The sequence below is a fragment of the Anoplolepis gracilipes genome, chromosome 2 (genome assembly GCF_047496725.1).
Source record: "Anoplolepis gracilipes chromosome 2, ASM4749672v1, whole genome shotgun sequence".
NCBI classification, from domain to species: Eukaryota; Metazoa; Arthropoda; class Insecta; order Hymenoptera; family Formicidae; genus Anoplolepis; species Anoplolepis gracilipes.
This window is the reverse complement of record NC_132971.1, coordinates 15,536,775-15,554,257: the sequence shown is the minus strand read 5'-3', so window position 1 is coordinate 15,554,257 and position 17,483 is coordinate 15,536,775. Positions and strand designations below refer to the sequence as shown.

At 39.3% G+C, this 17,483-nt stretch overlaps 2 protein-coding genes across 6 annotated transcripts in view; one reads left to right on the top strand and one right to left on the bottom strand.

The window, feature by feature from the left end:
* LOC140676151 (uncharacterized) overlaps positions 1-17,483 on the top strand; it is a 107,461-nt gene that overhangs the window by 16,295 nt on the left and 73,683 nt on the right. The window lies entirely within an intron of this gene.
* The window catches only part of Sp1 (transcription factor Sp8), a 93,440-nt gene continuing 91,708 nt past the window's right edge, over positions 15,752-17,483 (bottom strand). For all 5 annotated transcript variants that reach the window (XM_072910901.1, XM_072910900.1, XM_072910895.1 and 2 more), the window contains exon 3: positions 15,752-17,418. In XM_072910901.1, the coding sequence (XP_072767002.1) occupies positions 16,556-17,418 (863 nt within the window). In that variant the 3' untranslated portion in view covers positions 15,752-16,555. The remainder of the gene's footprint in view (positions 17,419-17,483) is intronic.

Genomic DNA, 17,483 nt, shown 5'->3' with positions numbered 1-17,483 from the left:
ATGTATAAAATAATTATGTTGTATATGTCACATACTTTATACATTTTACGTGAAGAATGAATATTTTACGCTTAATTATGGCAACGTAAGCGTGCTGCTCGTGGTATTTAAACTTACGTTATGGGAGCGTGTGAGATATGCCGGTACCACCCTGACCCACCTGGGGGCGGAATCGCCACCGCCCCAGCCGCCCTCGGGCGTATTCGGGCAGCTCTTACACGCGTAACCGTTGTACGCGCGTGCTTTAACGTGAAATGTTTGTGAACCCGACCCAGGAAATATCGAAATGTATTAACCGCATCTTTTAACTTATGACTCATTGATCGTTGCGCGATCGTTATTTAAAATTTAATTTCGAAGCATATCGTGCGATTAAATTTGAATAGAAGCTACTAAAGAAAAAATGACAAATTTTGATAGATGAATTCGTGATGGACAATGACTTTTTGTAGAAATGTTTATCTTTATGAGAACTGTAACGTTTACTTCTTACAACGTAAAAAAAAATGTGCAAGTATATAAAAGCGCGAAGATAGTAGATTCTGACATTGTAAATGAGTGTATGATAGAAAAATTTTGAATCAGTTACTATAGTTTCGAATGATTTATTACATATGTAATTCTTGTTTTTTTTTTTTTTTTTTTATTTTTTATTACTATTTATATCATCAAACATTTAATCTCTTCTAATCTTCAACAATTATTTTTGCTTATTTTTTTCGATTAGATTACAACTATATACAATTTATATATATTGAATCAAATGATATAAAATGTAAATTAAAATAAAATTCTTTACAAAAATTTATTTAAAACGAAGTATATATAAAGATTATATATCCTTAAGGCTTTTTATAGAGTATGAAAGAGAGCGAAAAGTTTAATGAAAAAATTAATATCGCTATTAAGTATATTAGTTACATATATTAAGATTAAACATGTTTGTGCGGATATTTATTTTATATGACATTTATTTAAAATGTGCAGGAAGAAGAATAATTTAAAGATTAAGTTTAACTTTTGATATCAATAATAAATAATTTAAATGTCATAGAAATACTCTTGGAAAGAGATGCTACTTTTTAATATTTATCTAAAGAGTATATAAATATACTTATAAATACTTCATGTTTCTTACGTTTGTCAAAATATCTTTGGATGCGAATATGAATGTTTTGTTCTGGCGATGAAGAACTAGTTTTCGCTTACCCTACACATGTCGGTGGGACAATGCTCATAGACGCGTAATGAACGGGGGGCTTGGCATTGTGTCGTCTGGTACCGCTCTCGTCGGTCCGTATGTCACGCGCGAAACGTCGCGCGCGGCCAAATCCAGGACGAGACCGTATCGACGTGAGCGCGCGTGTGCGTGGGGTAGGGTACCTCTATGCTATATGAATGTACATACGACGAGGGTGCATCCGCGGGAACCTCGTGCATCGTGGCCGAGAGGCGTGGTAGGTTCACTCCCAGGTGCGTCCCGTCCTGGGACAATGCCACGTAGGAAACGACACCATCGGCCACGCCTCGATCTACGTGCCCTAATATACGCTCGCCCCACGGCAGATGCGCCCCGCAATATATATAAAGAAAAAAAAATTGAAGACAATAATATAAAGGTGAGTAAAGGGAAGTAATGATGACGCGCGAACGGCGTGCCAGCTCGTTGTAATGCGCTTCATTTTGTTATCGAAACTCTCTTATTGATATCTTTTACGTGATCATCTTGAGATGACACTGAGCGAGTTAAAATATTATCAAATATCGATTCGATAATGTCTAGAATAATCCGTTGGGAATAAACACGTTTCGTTCGCTTTCGAAACATTCGCAGGGGCAATATTCATCGGAGTAATCGTGATGTCCATCGAAAGAGAAATCAATCGAAACCACGCGAGTTCGCGACAGATGCGACGTGCGGTCGAATGCGTGCGTCAGTCGTCGTTGCTTAAGAATGAGCGATAAAACAGCCGGTAGCTAGAATTGACGCGGACCATCAAAAGTTGTCTCACACTCTGTGACGTTTTTCCGTCTGCTTCGTAATGTTCCTGCGGATCGGGAGGAGAGAAACGACAAAGGCGTCTCGGTCTCGCGAAACACGTGCGCCAAACCGCAGACGAGACTCTCCGATGGATCGCGATCATGCTACGGGACGTATTTAAGACCGCAACTGACCCAGTTCTGGCGCCGAATTCGCCTGACGCAAGAGAAGATTCGTGACACGTATAACCACGACTCGCTACGTGAGAACACGTTCGGAATCTTCGAAAGTACATGTCGATCCTTCCATATTTTTCACAAGAGTGTAATGAGATTAAACTTATGTGCACGTTGCATTCTTGCATAAAGATACTAGTTAAAAGATACTGCAGGCTATTACAATAGAAAAGAAAAATATTTATATTTTGAGAAAAATTGTTTCCAACTTCCTGCACGAATCTCTGATGTATATAGGGTGTACTTTCCAAAGTAGGTGGAAAATACGACGCAAAACAAAAAAGCTCTGTCTCTCTTCCGTTGCTCGAGTGTATCACGAGCGGGTGAAGGGATCTCGCGGCGACATTTCCGGTCGTTTCGAGAAAACCGAACCGCGTTTTCCCGCGGTGTCCGTCGTCTTCGCGTCTCGCGCCCTTCGCTCATCGCCGGAAAGCGCGATCAACATGTGTATATGCGTGTATAACCGCCCGGTATAACCGGGCAGGCGAATCGTTCACGACATCCGAAGCATTGTAACGCAACATGTCATTCCGGTAATGCCGCGAGCGTAACAATGCCGCGTACATAGACGTTTAATTATCATAGAGTAATGCGTCTAATGACATACATTAGTTCGCGAGTCGCCATATGGGGAGCCTTTTGTGTGTCCGCCACTATACACGATATATAATAATAGTCGCTCACGGAAAGAGTTGTGCACGCGCATGCGTATACCGGTGGTATACCGGCACGGCCCTCCTCTTCCCTTGACGGTTCCTCGCATCCTCCTCCGCTTCCTCCCCCTCCGACCCCTCTTTAGCTGTTTCACTTTATTACTCGCGATATCCCCGCGTCTCCTCCTTGTCGCGTCCTCTGCGCTACCGTGAATCATTCTGCGTGCGACTGCGTGCGACTGATTACCGTAATCAGGCCATTTCTGGTTCCGGTATATCGACCGCTAATTATAATCATCGATTTTTCCTTCGTACATCACTTCCTTGTTTTCATGCTCGCTACGTTACGGCCCCGCGGATATACGAACGAACGGATCGTGGCGAGACCGCGGGAAAGCCTGTCATTCGTTAGCCTACACCCGTGACCTGTGTCAGTTTGCTATATACACCGGAAGCGCGAGATACGTTGCGAAACCGCGAGCGGAAATAACCGCGCCCTCGTGATAACTTTCGATCGCGAGATGTTATTTGCAATATGTTTGATAAAATTGCCGAGGGGTAAATAGTTTTTGATCAACAGGATTATATTCACTGTAACGCAGAAATAATTGATAATGACGCTCGTCGCAAATATTTATCCATTACAGATTTTTATTTTCGTTTATATGCACGCAAACGATTGCGATTCGTAATTTTCATGTTACGAAACGAAAGAAAGAACGCAGTTTTCCACAAATGCTAAAAGTACAAGCGTCTCTATTGCTGCAAATTACTATCATTAATCGAGCGTTCATGAATATTTGATGTTTTTCTGATATTTTTTTTTGTATAATTAATCCGGATTCTTTATGCGGAATTGATATAAACCGGCAAATAGTGAGAGAGAGAGAGAGAGAAAGAGAGAACATTGTAATGTCAGCTTCGATATCAGGCGCGAACTTAACGGCCAATTGCCCACGTTTCCGTGCTGCGAAATGGAAATCGACCGCTAATCCAGTTAGAGGAACGACTAGTATCGTTACGAGAGTGCCGTCCACGAGGAATATATATCCGCCCCGCACAAGATCGTTTGAGTAATAAGCGCGGCGGGCCGCGCGTAAGTAATACCGCAATTATCTAGAGCTCGACCGTGCGAGTTATATGCTCCGCTTCTCAAGTTGCGCGAAATTAAGCGAGTACAGCTTGTTAATCCTTTCATATTGCCGAGTCATTAAGAGAAGAGATCTGAATTTTTCATGAGAAAGGCCAGGCGCGTTCTAAGACACGAGGAATAAAAACTTTTCAATAAAATCGTAAGAAAACCGTGTAATATAATTTATTTTAATAATTTAAATTAATTGATTAAGAAAAATTAAATTAAATAAAATTATACAAAAAAACAATATCGTTATTGTCGCGCTGAGACCGGTAGCTCACAGTCGTCGCCGTCAGAAATCCGAGAGTTAACCGATCTCTTGAGTCCCTTTTAAATTCTAGTAAAATCGATCCGTCGCGACGTGTCCACTGAATCGCGAAATGCGCGCTCGGACGTGCGCATTTTGCGGCGAAACGAAAACAAAGCGGCAGGTGGTGGCGTACAAAGAGGAGCGCTTTTAATTGCTAAACAATGAGTGCGAATCGTGCCACACCTTGAGCGCTTTGTCTATGCCGACGGATCGGCGTTAATGCCGACCGGTAGTTCATCGTCGCAATTAGTGCCGCGCCCGTTGGCAGAAAACGCTAATAATCGACGTTAATGAGATAACTTGAAATTAAACGATGCATCCTATGGTTTTACTTTATATTTCCAGCGATTTCTGATTTTTATCTTTTCCTTGTTTCTCTTTCACGTCAAACTAAATTGTTTTTATGAGATGCACGAATAGGTATTGAGAATACGAGAAAGGCTGTATGTTTCATTCAGGATTGCTATTTTAATTTCAATCTTTACTCAAAAATCATTTTTGAAAAAGAGAAGTTATATTTTAAAAATTATATTATTACGAAATAAAAAATATGAAAAAAATGCGATAATATAATACTCATGATTTAAAATGTTCTATCATTATAATTACTTTTTTATTTTAGAAAACATTTAGTATTTAATATAAATAATTCTTTTTGTGTGTTCAGACTTTATATAATATAACTATGAAAAATTACACATTAAATATTACCCAATAATTATATTACAAAATAAAAAAAACATGTATGTAATAATAATAGCAAAATAAAAAATATAAAATTATGCTTGCTTTTTTTTAATGTTGTTAATAATTCATGTCACATGGTCCAGAATTTCTGTTTTTTAGCTAAAAAAGATTTTTTAAATCCAGAAATTTCCAGCTTAAAACCGGACTGATAGCAATTTGGTTTAAGTTCGCAATGAATATTATTTTTAAGAATCGATCGTTCGTGTAACAAGATCTTTCTCTTTGACAGCAGGGAATACGAGTACGGACGGCCGTAATATGTTTACGGTTTACGCAATTACGTAAGGAAAAGCACTCTCTCCCCTTTCGGCGATTATCGTGTATATATACAAACGTGTTACCAGTCTCGGAAGCGATCTGAATTCGCGCGAAAGCATTATAAATAAGGCATTGCCGTGACAGAGGCGGAACACAACGGCATTGCACGTTACGTCGGCCACATGCGAAACATCTGGCATTTTTCACGTGAAAGAGAGAAAGACCGCGGTGGCCGAAAGACGAATTTCTGAAACGGTTCACGCCCTCCTGTCACGCTCCTCCGAAGAGATCCGCGTGCGCGCGAAAACTCCCGGGGGAATTTATATTGTCACGGCGCTTCATTGTACCGACACGCGCAATTATATCGCGATTGTTCCACGATCTAGCCGTTAATTAACGATCAATGTGATCACTCGCGCGTGGACCTGGCAAGACGAAATTTAATTCCGGTCTGCTTAAAGAGAGGCGTAACACCTCTCGTGCGCATTTGCACGCGTTTTTTCTCCCGTCGTGTTATTACCTACCTTTGAGACAAATGGTATTCGATACGAACAACGGGCGGTCGGCGCGTGCACAAAGATCGTTTGTTCCGTTTCTCGAATGGAAGGTATACAGTTTATTGTGCGACGAGAAAGAATCTTTATCTTGAATATGTTCATTTTCATTGCGATATTAGCCGAACTTTACGAGAAAAGATAGCGACAGATCGCGCGCACGTACTATTCTTTATTAAAATAAATAACGCATTGATCAAAAAAGAAAAGACGACATTGGATCTTTCGATTAACATAATCCAAAAATTTTAATACAATTTTTGTTACAGCAATATCACCAATAATCACTAGCGCTATTTAAATATCAGAAGTAGTGCTATGATAAAAATTGTCATAAAACTTTTGGACCGCACTGTGCATATTAAAGAACCTGCATGTCACAAAGGATTAGAGAGATTGTCTCTCTCCTAAAGGTTCCTTATTATTCGCGTATGCTTATTCCGTAACGTCGTAACGTCGATACATTGTTATGCGCGTCCCATCTATCAGAATCGATCGCCGTTCTTTGCCGGTGGGCGTTCGTTCGACGAAGGAGGTCCCCGAGATTGACGCGCGTCGGTCGACCTGGCGACGTATAACGCTTCAGATTTATTCAATGACGACGATCGTTAAGGGTCCCGAGAGGTGGGTGGGACGGGGTCAGGGGAGTCGTGGCCCCTTTCGATATCCGACGCCAGACACGTGCTGCTTCATTCCGGCGCGGCTCGACGCCAAGAATTCAAGAGTGCGTCCCGCGGCATGATTAGCGTCCGCTTGTCATTAGCTCTTCTCAAAAACGCGTTCATAGTAGTTTGTCATGCACTATAAATTGCGTCGATGACACGCAGCCGATGATTAAGTGCGTCTAACGTTTACTTTTTTGATAATAATAACCACTATGTATATATAATATACATCATGTTTATAAATACAAGATATATTATATTAAATGACGATCATAAGAGCCGTGAGATGTATCGAGTGAGGAAGTCTTCATCACTTAGAAAGAACTAAGTTTAGTTCGCTACGGCCAAATTGCGTCTCCGGTGTGTAAGTAGCGACATGTTAGAGAGTCGTATGTCATATTTCCGTAACCGTAGCTGTCGCTTAACCGACATTCGTTTTATCGTCCGCTGTCGCCTCCGGAAATTGTCAAACATCGTGCGAGAAGGGTCGCAGTTTTTTGGCTCTTTATCACGAGAAAACATATGTCCCAAGAAACGGAGAAATAAATATTGTATTCTCTCACCTGTATTTTTAATATTTGAACATGGTATATTTAATCACAATAATTATCGGGAAAGAAAATTTTGTCGATATAATTATCTTATAATAATTAAATATAAAATAATTTGTTACTCATCTTTAATTTATTAATGAAATAAATTTAAATATCCTAATCGTGTGTCTCTCATCGCGTGCGAAAATATTGATTCATTCGTTGTTCAAGATAAAATTTTGAGAAGAAAAATATGAGAGAAGAGAGGAAAGAGAAGGCTCAGCTAAGGCTGGAGAAACTTATGTAAACGATCGTAGCAAGAAGAACTTTATTCGTCTCTCCTTCATCCTGGTTCTTCTCTTTGAAATACTGCGTCTTCTTTCTTCCTCGTTTTGATTTCTCTCTTTCTCTCCCCTTCTTTTTCTGTTCCTTTTGTGTTATCCTGTTCCTCCACACGCGGGCGCGCGTGCATATAAGACCATCGTGAATCGTGCGATGACTGGCAAAAATCAATTCAATTCCATCGTATATCTAATTCAATAATCTGAACGTGACGAGTGGGCGAGAGAAACAGGCCGGAGAATGTAAATGCGATAAATGAGTTTGAGGTGGTATTATAAGAAGGAACAAAGAATATACCGCGACTTCCGGCTGCGCCGCATGACCGACCCGTCTGTCATAAATCGTTTCGTGGACGGAACCAACTGGCTTGGCTTCGTCCGCCTTACGAATCTGACAAATGATCGTTTCACGAGAAGCCAATTAACACCTCGTACAACAGTCGGGTTCGGGACACGGGGAATATCTCGGCGTGACGTGTGTTTGTGAGACGACTTTGATCTGGGTTGCGACATATGTATATAAAGCGTAAATTTAGATCTTCACTTGTGACATTTAAAAATTATTTATTTCTTATTGTATCTCGTATACTCGGATATCGCTTCGCGGAAAGTAAAAGGGGATATACAATACAAAAGCAATGACAGACTTGTTTTGTCGTTGTAAGTAAAGAATCGATAATGACGTCAACTAGAAATAGAAAAAGGAACTTTATCAACTTGGAAGTATCGTTTATACCACTGCGTAGTCGTTCATAAATTTTTAAGCGTTCAGCCTCGCAACGATGAAGTAACGAGGCAAGGGTAATACAAACGTAACAATACACGAGGGTTAAAGTTTCCGAGAACGAGACATTTAATCATACGGACAATTAGCACGATCGAATACGACCTCGTTTAACGATGCTTCGATTTGCATCTCGCTGAATATGAAATTATTTTATTACCCGTTGAATAACATTAGATAGGTTTCATACCACGTACGTGTACCGTAATTAACTGTGGACATAACGTAGAAATAATTTCTCGAAGAAAAAGATTGTGCAAGAGGATTAATATAACATTTCTTCTCGATCGACACATCAGCAGTCCGAGACCCTAAAAAAGCTATCCGTTCGCGAACGTGCCGTCGAAGATAGCCACGCGTTCCCTCTAGATGTTGCCATCTATTTGGCACATCCGTTGTCATGGTGGATTTCTTGCTGTCGAGGGGCGACCACTCGCTCGTGGCAAGATAAAAATACGGTCGGAAGGGTATTAGTCACTGCGCGATGGCCCGTGGGGTTTCGACCGGGAGAAAGAGACGAAAGAGAGAAAGAAAGAGTCTTTCGCGTTCGTCTTTCACGCGTATTCCGCCACTCTGGACTAACAAACTGCACCAACACGCGTACGCGTACGCGTACGTGCGTTAACTGGATCGCCAGGAAGCGGAGCCGTTAAATCACGCGGGACTCGAACAAACCCGGAATGCAATGGTGGTGTGAATGCACACATATACATACACGTATACGTGTATATATGGGCGGGATGTGTGCGCGGAATCGACTCTGTGTGTATTTCGCCGCCTCATCGGGCGCGGACGTATCAATTAACTCGTGGAACTCGACGGCCATCTCGACTAATTTCCATCCATTCCATCCGACATACCTATCCGATGTGCCATGAAATTATCGGCCGATAGTTACGAACCGCTAGCTACCGTGCCGGCTCTTTCGTGAACTCACGGGGTCGCGGCTTCGCTTTTGAATTATCATCGAGAAACGATCGAGGGCTTCTTTTTTTCCTCGTTAAGATGTGCAAGTACATATATGAGAGAATGTTGATAAATTAAATTGCGATTTCCTTTGATATAAGCGACGCGCATCTTATCGAGAGATGAAGTCATTATAATTGCAAAACTCGATTGCTTATATAGCGGCAAGTTACTTTCATTCGATCATTTTTTTCAAACATATACAACATATACAGAGTCCTTCAAAATTAAACGATCAAACTTACCCAGTATATTATATATGAGTAGTGCAAAATTTTTAAAATTAATCCGTTGCAAAAGCTATACACAAAAATTATATCCGCGTACTCTTTGACAACATTCGTGACATTTTAATATGAAATTATACTATTGTACTGATACCATAAACTAATTTTGAAACTGATCAACAATAATTTCAAATAATAAATATAAATAAAATGGATTAGATAATCACCAATTTGCAATCAGTCATGTTTGATATTTTCGTTATAACATTTTAATAAAGCGTTTCTCAACATATATTTTTAGAAAATTATTTTTTATTTATATAACAGAACATACTGATGAAATTTAATCGTTCAACTTTGAAATATTTTACGTATTAATGTCAAGCGTCGACAAATGCAATACAAGTGTCTTTCGTTCATTCGAGTAAGTTAATTGCGCGCGATTGCCAACTCTTTAAACTTGGATGATTAAAAACAGCTGCATAATAATCGTGATGCGGAGCGCTCGCTTCCGGTACATCGGTCGGATACGTCAATCGCGACCGAATAATGAATTGATATCGAAATTGACAGCGCTTAATAATTAGTCGACCGTCGTTCGCTTCAATTAGGCGAAAGCTTGCGTAACGAGGTGATTGCGGGAGCGACACGATTCGTTCGTTAGCCGGCACGGAGGAATAAACCGCCGCGTCCCCGAAGCAGTCCCTCGACGAGTGTCGCGTGAAACAACCAGATACTTTAATGACCTTTAACGACGAGCAATTAACTCGAATCGGACGGTAATGTTATATCAGTCTTGCGTTACGAGAGAGTTGCCTCAGCCTGTCCTATTCTGCGATGCGTAGCGGTGGTGATCGGACCAACGCTCGTTATGACAGCGTCAGAATGTTCGGTGTTGTTTGCCCATTAGACGGCTGTTCGACAATGTCGAACACGAGATTGCGCCGATCGCACGTGTAGGATGACATTATTTGTTCGATTTCCGAGATTATTATTTCAATCACGAGAGAGAAAGATACAAGATTGTTATAAATGCTTTATTCCGCAGGAAAACATATAAGAAATATAAAAATATAATGTCGTCACATTAACAATACATAGGTAAAATACTTAAACATCCATATAATATTTTCTAGATACATGGATCGTTAAAAAATATTATAGGAAATAAAAACAAGTGTGTTTGGAATCGCAATTTACTTTTAAATTTGTTTAACTAAAACATTACACATACACATACAATCTAACATACCCTTTTGATTAAAGCTTGATTCAATTTGATTGAAAAATGAGAACAAAACGGATTAAATATATTTCTCTTAGAGAAAAAAAAATAAATAAAACATGCTTTGATTAAAAATAAATCATGATTTGACATTAATATTAAATTATTAATTAAGCAATTTTTTAATAATAAATGATAAAATGAGGGATTAAATATTAGACTTAAATTTTTTAATAAAGTTGTTAAATTTGGATACATAAATAACAGATTGCTGTTTAAAAAGAATAAATTATTATGTTGTTTTATTTATTATTTTATTTATTATTCTTGAATTAATTATGCAAAGCGTGTTTTGCAATGTGGAAACATACTTTTGATATTTGCGTTTTATTAACGTTTTTTAACATCTTATTATATAATACAATAGTTTGAATAACATTTTTGAATATATATTTGTCATTTAAGACGCAAACCATTTCCGAGTTGAATGTTCTTTCATTGATATGTTGCAGATATTGTTTTTTTTATTTTTACACAAAAAATAATTATGTAATTTATCTTTGATTTATTTATTATTTAATTAAAATTATGAAAAAAAGTTTGAAGAAAAAATAAATGTCTTTTTTAAAACTATTGTTTATTTGAAATAAATATGTTCATTAAAATTGATCCAATTTAGAGATAAAAGAGATAAGAGATAAAAATCATTTTTAAACTTTTTTCATCAACAACACAGTTGATCAAATTATTTGATTAAACAAATTTAATATATAGACGGATAATTCAATACTATTACATACATAGAAAAATATAATATATAATATTTAGAATATTGCAATAAATATTGAATATTGGAATAAATTAATTTTCTTCTGTTTTTTTTTTTTATGAAAAAGTGTAAACACTTTAAATTTAAATCATAATTGTATGGTATATATAAGGTTGATGATATTGAAAAATATCATTAATTAATCGAACTGAACGTAATTAAAACATCAAACATACAACCATCTGGCTCATGTTTTAAAAATTTAAGTCAAATAATAATCCATCTATCCCCAAATTACTTTGCATATACACACAGGATTTTTTTAGGCTGTTGCGTGATAATAAATTACACTTTCTCGTCACAGTACATGTATCCGGTAATAGGATCGGCGGTCTCTAAAATTCAAAGGACTCTCATATATCTATCTAGGTTCAAGTTGATTTTACAGACGCCGACTTTCCGATCGCGCGACAGCTTTTTCCAACGCGCGGCACTTTGGTAACAAGACTCGCGTGCTTCTCTCTCGTGAGCACGTGTGCGACGCGCGTGTCTGCGTGCGCCCGAAAACGACGGCCTTTGAAACGCGTACTAGCCTCACGCATGTGTCTCCTTGGCTTTTCCAAGCAAACTACACGTAACTGTGTTAACCATATGTCTATAAACCATGGGTCTAACCATAGCCTCGTTAGTCTTCTCTTTCTATGGTCCTCTCTTCTCGGCTTTACAACTGGTTCGGATTAGCGTACTAATCTGTTGGCACATTCGGCAAATCGGTTACGCTTGCCGTCGTGATTCACGAATAATAATGTAGCAAATTTAGAGATCAGACATATTATCCGACACACTTAATTAAAATTCTTACTCTTTTATACTTTTTATGAAAAATAATACTCTATCGCAGTGATGAAAAACCCGCTCTTTATTATATATTAGCTTGCAATTAGTTTATGTAAGAAGTACCTATGTGTCTCACTTTTTCTCACTAGTAGCTCTAGTTTGCGGTGGGTTTGAAAAAGAGGCGGTTTCGCTTTTGTAAATACGAAACCATAGTATCCCCAAACCAAAGTCAAGTCGTTAGGATCGTAAGATTTGTTAACAGACCACGAAAGGGCGAGAGACGATGAACCTTTCGGTCTCCTTTGTTCGCATTTTTTCACTAAACCTTGCCGACATTATGGACGAATGTGGGATTTCATAGTATCATTCAGTTTTCTTTCTTCTTCACTTGATACTTTATTGTTCGCGATAATTTATCTTATTCAATTAAACTGATTATGATTTTGCGTTTGTCTTCTGACTCGATTTATTTATTTTAAAATGAAAAAAGAACATTATTCCTGCTCCATTGTTTTTCTGATACAATCGATGTAAGCTTCAAAATATTGCAACTTGAATTTATATAATTATATATTTATATTAATTAATTATTATATAGATATATCACTGCAGAGACAATATTAATATATGTGCGATATAGGAATATTGATAAATATTGGAACTTGAATTTATATAATTATATATTTATATTAATTAATTATTATATAGATATAATATCACTGCAGAGACAATATTAATATACGTGCGATATAGGAATATTGATAGCAAGTCACACAAAGTCGATAAACAAACTTGAAAATAAACTACAACTTTTCAATAATATAAGTTATTATTAGTTAAATAATTTTTTTTCCTCCTTCTCATATTACATATATATATACATATTATTACATACATTAATAAATAATCTGTAAAATACCGGACAAACATAAGTATAAGATTTATCGTATCGTTCTCATAACACGTTTTATTTTTCCGGTTGTGTAATCTACATCTTTGTTACTCGTGATCCATTTATAAATCATGATGAACGCGATCCAAGCGGGACGGGGTCGGGTTCGCGAGCAAAGTGTCGTTCCGCCGGCTTCATAAAAGCGCTCCCGCCGCTCCATTCGTTTCAATTGTATCGCGATGGGGCGCACCGCCGTGAAATTAATCGCACAGCGGTGTCTTTGTCTAGTGACGGTGCGCGACCTTTATTATCGCAACCGCCGTTCGAAAGAACAGACGGATCTAATGACCCCGAGTCTTGAGAACGATCTCGCGGACGTGACACTCGCACGCGCCTAATTATTCACTAGCAACCCAGCAGAACAAACGTATGTATCTCACTTGAAAAGAATTTGTCCCTTTAATTTATTATTGCGTGTGCATAAGTATATCATATACATAAATTCGAGCGCAAATGGCGAGGAAATTTAATCATGATGATACATTGACATTGATGTTTTGCCTCAGAATTAATCAAATATGATTGTATTAAATCATATAATTCCCATAAATATAATATATAAGATATATATATGTAAGAGACTATCAATATATCTATAATATACCACAAAAATTATTTTTCTTCATTTCATGATAAAATACATATATTAAAGGTATAATGATTAATATATTATTTTTTATATTTCAAAAAATAATAATTCTTTTACATTAGTATTTATATTATTTTTAGAATATCTCAGGTGTAATATGATGTGTTTTTAAAAAGAACAAAGATCTGCGGAAGATAATTATATAAAATAAAGAGATTAATTGTTTGTAAGTTTATTTTGAAATTTTGAAGAATTTTTGATGAATTTATAATGACATTGCATTATTGTTATATTACAATTAAATTGTGCCTTTTAAGCTCTCTTCGCAATGCTTTTAAGTACAGTAGAAGATGGACGGATGATATCGTTGTCAACTTGTCATGAAACGAAAAGAATGAGACAGGGAATAAAGTAGTCACGTAAGTGCGGAAGAATGAAACGTCGAAATGGAGTAGAATACCCACCAATCGCTATATCCCGGGTAAGGAGGAACGCTTCCTGCATTAGAAACGTACGGCCATGGTCGTAAAGGCGCGATGATCTGTGGATAGAGGGGTGAGAGCAGTGGCTGGTACCGAGGGGGTTGCAAATTGAATAACAAACGTTCACCCTCCTTGGTTAAATCACCGAAAAAGCCATCCCCCGGGCCTGCACGCTTGCCGCTATACGTTAACCGCACTCTCCTCTCCCCCTTCCCCCTTCCTCCCCGCGAATTGCTGCGGCGTAACCCCGGCGCGACTCCCTCCGACTGTTTTGCATAACGATCTTATTTCGTAATCTCTGCCATATTGATCCAGTTTACGACGTCCTGCTCGAAAATTGTCTATTGCGACGTCGCCACGTCAAACCGGTCGAATGTCGCGACTCTTATTTGATGAAATTCCGTCTTAGGTAAAATTTTAAAATCTTTTCTTCATAGGTTCTAGAAAATTTTTTCTTTATAGATATTTTATTTAGATTTGTTGAGAAATTGTTTTTCCTTTAACCGATTCTTTCGTTAATTTATTAATGATGATGTATCTATCTTTAAAAACGTGCAGTTTTTTTCGTGACACGAATAACTCCTGTCATTGTTTGAAGAACATTGCGCATGTTGTAATCAATTATGACCGGCCGGCGGAGAATCGACTTTGTAGGAGTTCGTAATGATCGCGTGACGTAGCTACTCCACTTGTTTAGGCCCGAGAAGAGCGAGCCGAGTCATTCTCGCTAATAAGATCGAGAGCTGAAGTTATAATATATATCGGACGCATTTCCATTGCGCTCGCGAAGCTACGCCCGTCGTCGCGTAATCGGCAAATCTCCAAAAGAAGGAGCGAAGATCGGAATAAAATCCTGGAGCGGGAAAATAAAATTGCACGACCCACATAGCGAGGGAGACCTGATGTTATGACGGGACATTTCACGGTTGGTAGGATCCGGGATTTAACAGCCCGTGCGATAACATCGTCCCACGAGCTCGTGTCCCGCTCGTGCTCTGTCGCTCTCTCGACACTCGAAGCCTTTTAATATGTCGACAGTACTTGCTATCCGTCAGGCTTCTTTACACAAATACTTAGATCTATGAATTATCAATAAAATTAAAAATTAAAAATTATTATTAAAACATCCATGATACACATATACATATTATACTCGCGAGATAAACTTATAAATAAACTTATTTTTTATTGTTATGTGAAAGAGATTACGTTTAGCAAATGAGAAAGGATAACAAAGCATTGATTCAAATAGTCCTTTATGTTCTGATGAATCACTCTTTAATATCAACAATAATAAAGAGCAAAAGTCGAGTCTGGGAGAGTCGATAGGAATGATCATTTCACAGGTTTATAATCGACAATCGGACAGCGAAAGGACGAGTTTCATGGATAAAGTGAAAGTTCGATCAAATAGAATCATTATTCATAAAAGCATTATTTATTTCCTCTTTCTCACTTTAAAATGAATTTATAATTTTTATAATAAAATACAGTAATAAGAAAAAAGTTAATAATAATAATTAATATTTAATATAATAATTAATAATAATAATAATTCATTGATAATAGTGCGCGTTACTACATCCGAAGGGTGGGCTGATATGAGTTGTTCCAAGTTCCAAACGTAACAAATTGCCTGGAAAGAATTGTAAAATCACTAAGGAAAACACTTTCACTCTCTCCTCTCATTAGACAATGCTCAAGGCCCTGCGTGGTATGAAATCGTTTGGAACCTGTCCGTGTCCATACTCCACGGTCGTTTCTTCTTAATTCGTTCCGTCTCTTGCCTTCCGAAAATAAGCGGAAGAGAAGAGTCGGCGGGGCGCGAAATGTTTTGTCGGTGTATGGTACAACGCGACAGTGCATATTATGTATATGTAATATATATATATATATATATATATTTTTATATATATATATATATATATATATATATATTTTTATATTTATATATTTATACTTGTTACTTTTTTTTTTACACACAACATTACACCGCTTAATTAATATATCATTTCTCTCTCTTTCGTTCTCTCTCTCTCTTTCTCTCTCTCTCTCTCTCTCCCTCTCTTTCACACCCTATATATATATTATGTACAAATAAGAAAAAAAAATCCTGAAAATTCGCGTGCGTGCGTTACGGGGACCATTTTCCATATTCGGAACCAGGACGGGGGAGCCAGATTCGTGTGTATCTTCGTGTATGCTCTTGTGTCTACGTGTGTATATTACTCGTGCCTGCGTGTATGAACGCGGCGGACGGACGTGCGGTGGATTGTGACCGGTTGTCGGACGCGAGTGCGCTCGTAACGGCTTAGAGACTATGTACAGGCGCAGGGGACGAGGGTGAGGGAGTCTGCGCGGTCCCCGGCGTGCCAGGATTTTGTTGCACAGAGTAGGAATTGTTTTGTCGCGAGTGCTGTTGTTGGTGCGATTGGTGGTGATGATGGTGGTGGTGATGATGGTTTTGGTGCTGCTGATGGTGGTGATGAGCGATAGCCGGATTAATGGTCGCATGATTCTGCATAAGGTTTAGATTGAGGGGGTAGGATAGGGGGGAGCCCAGGGCCGTTGCGGCAGCGGTACTGCAGGCACCGGCTCCGGGCCCCACCGGGCTCAGTGCATGCTCATCCCCGCGTGCGGATGGTGGGCCGCCGGTACGGAGGTTGCGTGATGATGAGGATGGTGCATTAGAGGCGGGAGATGCGGGTGGTGGGGATGGTGTGGGGTCAGAGGCGGCGGGGTCATCTGTATTGGGGTCATGGGTGTTGTCGGCTGATGGCCGAGAGTGTTGGAGGTGGTCTGGGGGGAGGTGGTGTTGCTGGTGGTGTCCTGGCCCGCCGCCACCGCCGCCGCCGCTACCGCCGCTGCCGCCGCCGCCGCCGCCGCCAGCTGCTGCTGCTGCTGCTGCTGTTGGGCCTGAGCCGCCGGCTGCGGCGGCGGCTGCGGCTGCGGCACCGAGCTGGAAGTGGGACTCTGCTGACTCCCGTTGTCCTCGCTGTCGGAGCAGGACTCGGCCGACGAGCTCCCCGCTCCCCCCTTGCCCTTGCTGCCGCTGCTGCTGCTGCTGCTGCTGTGGGTCTTGACGTGCTTCGCGAGATGGTCGCTGCGCATGAACCGCTTGTTGCAGACCGGGCAGGCGAATCTCTTTTCGCCGGTGTGGGTTCGAAGGTGCCGCTGCAACTCATCCGAACGTGTGAACCGCTTGCCACAGAAAAGCCAGTTGCAAACAAACGGTCGCT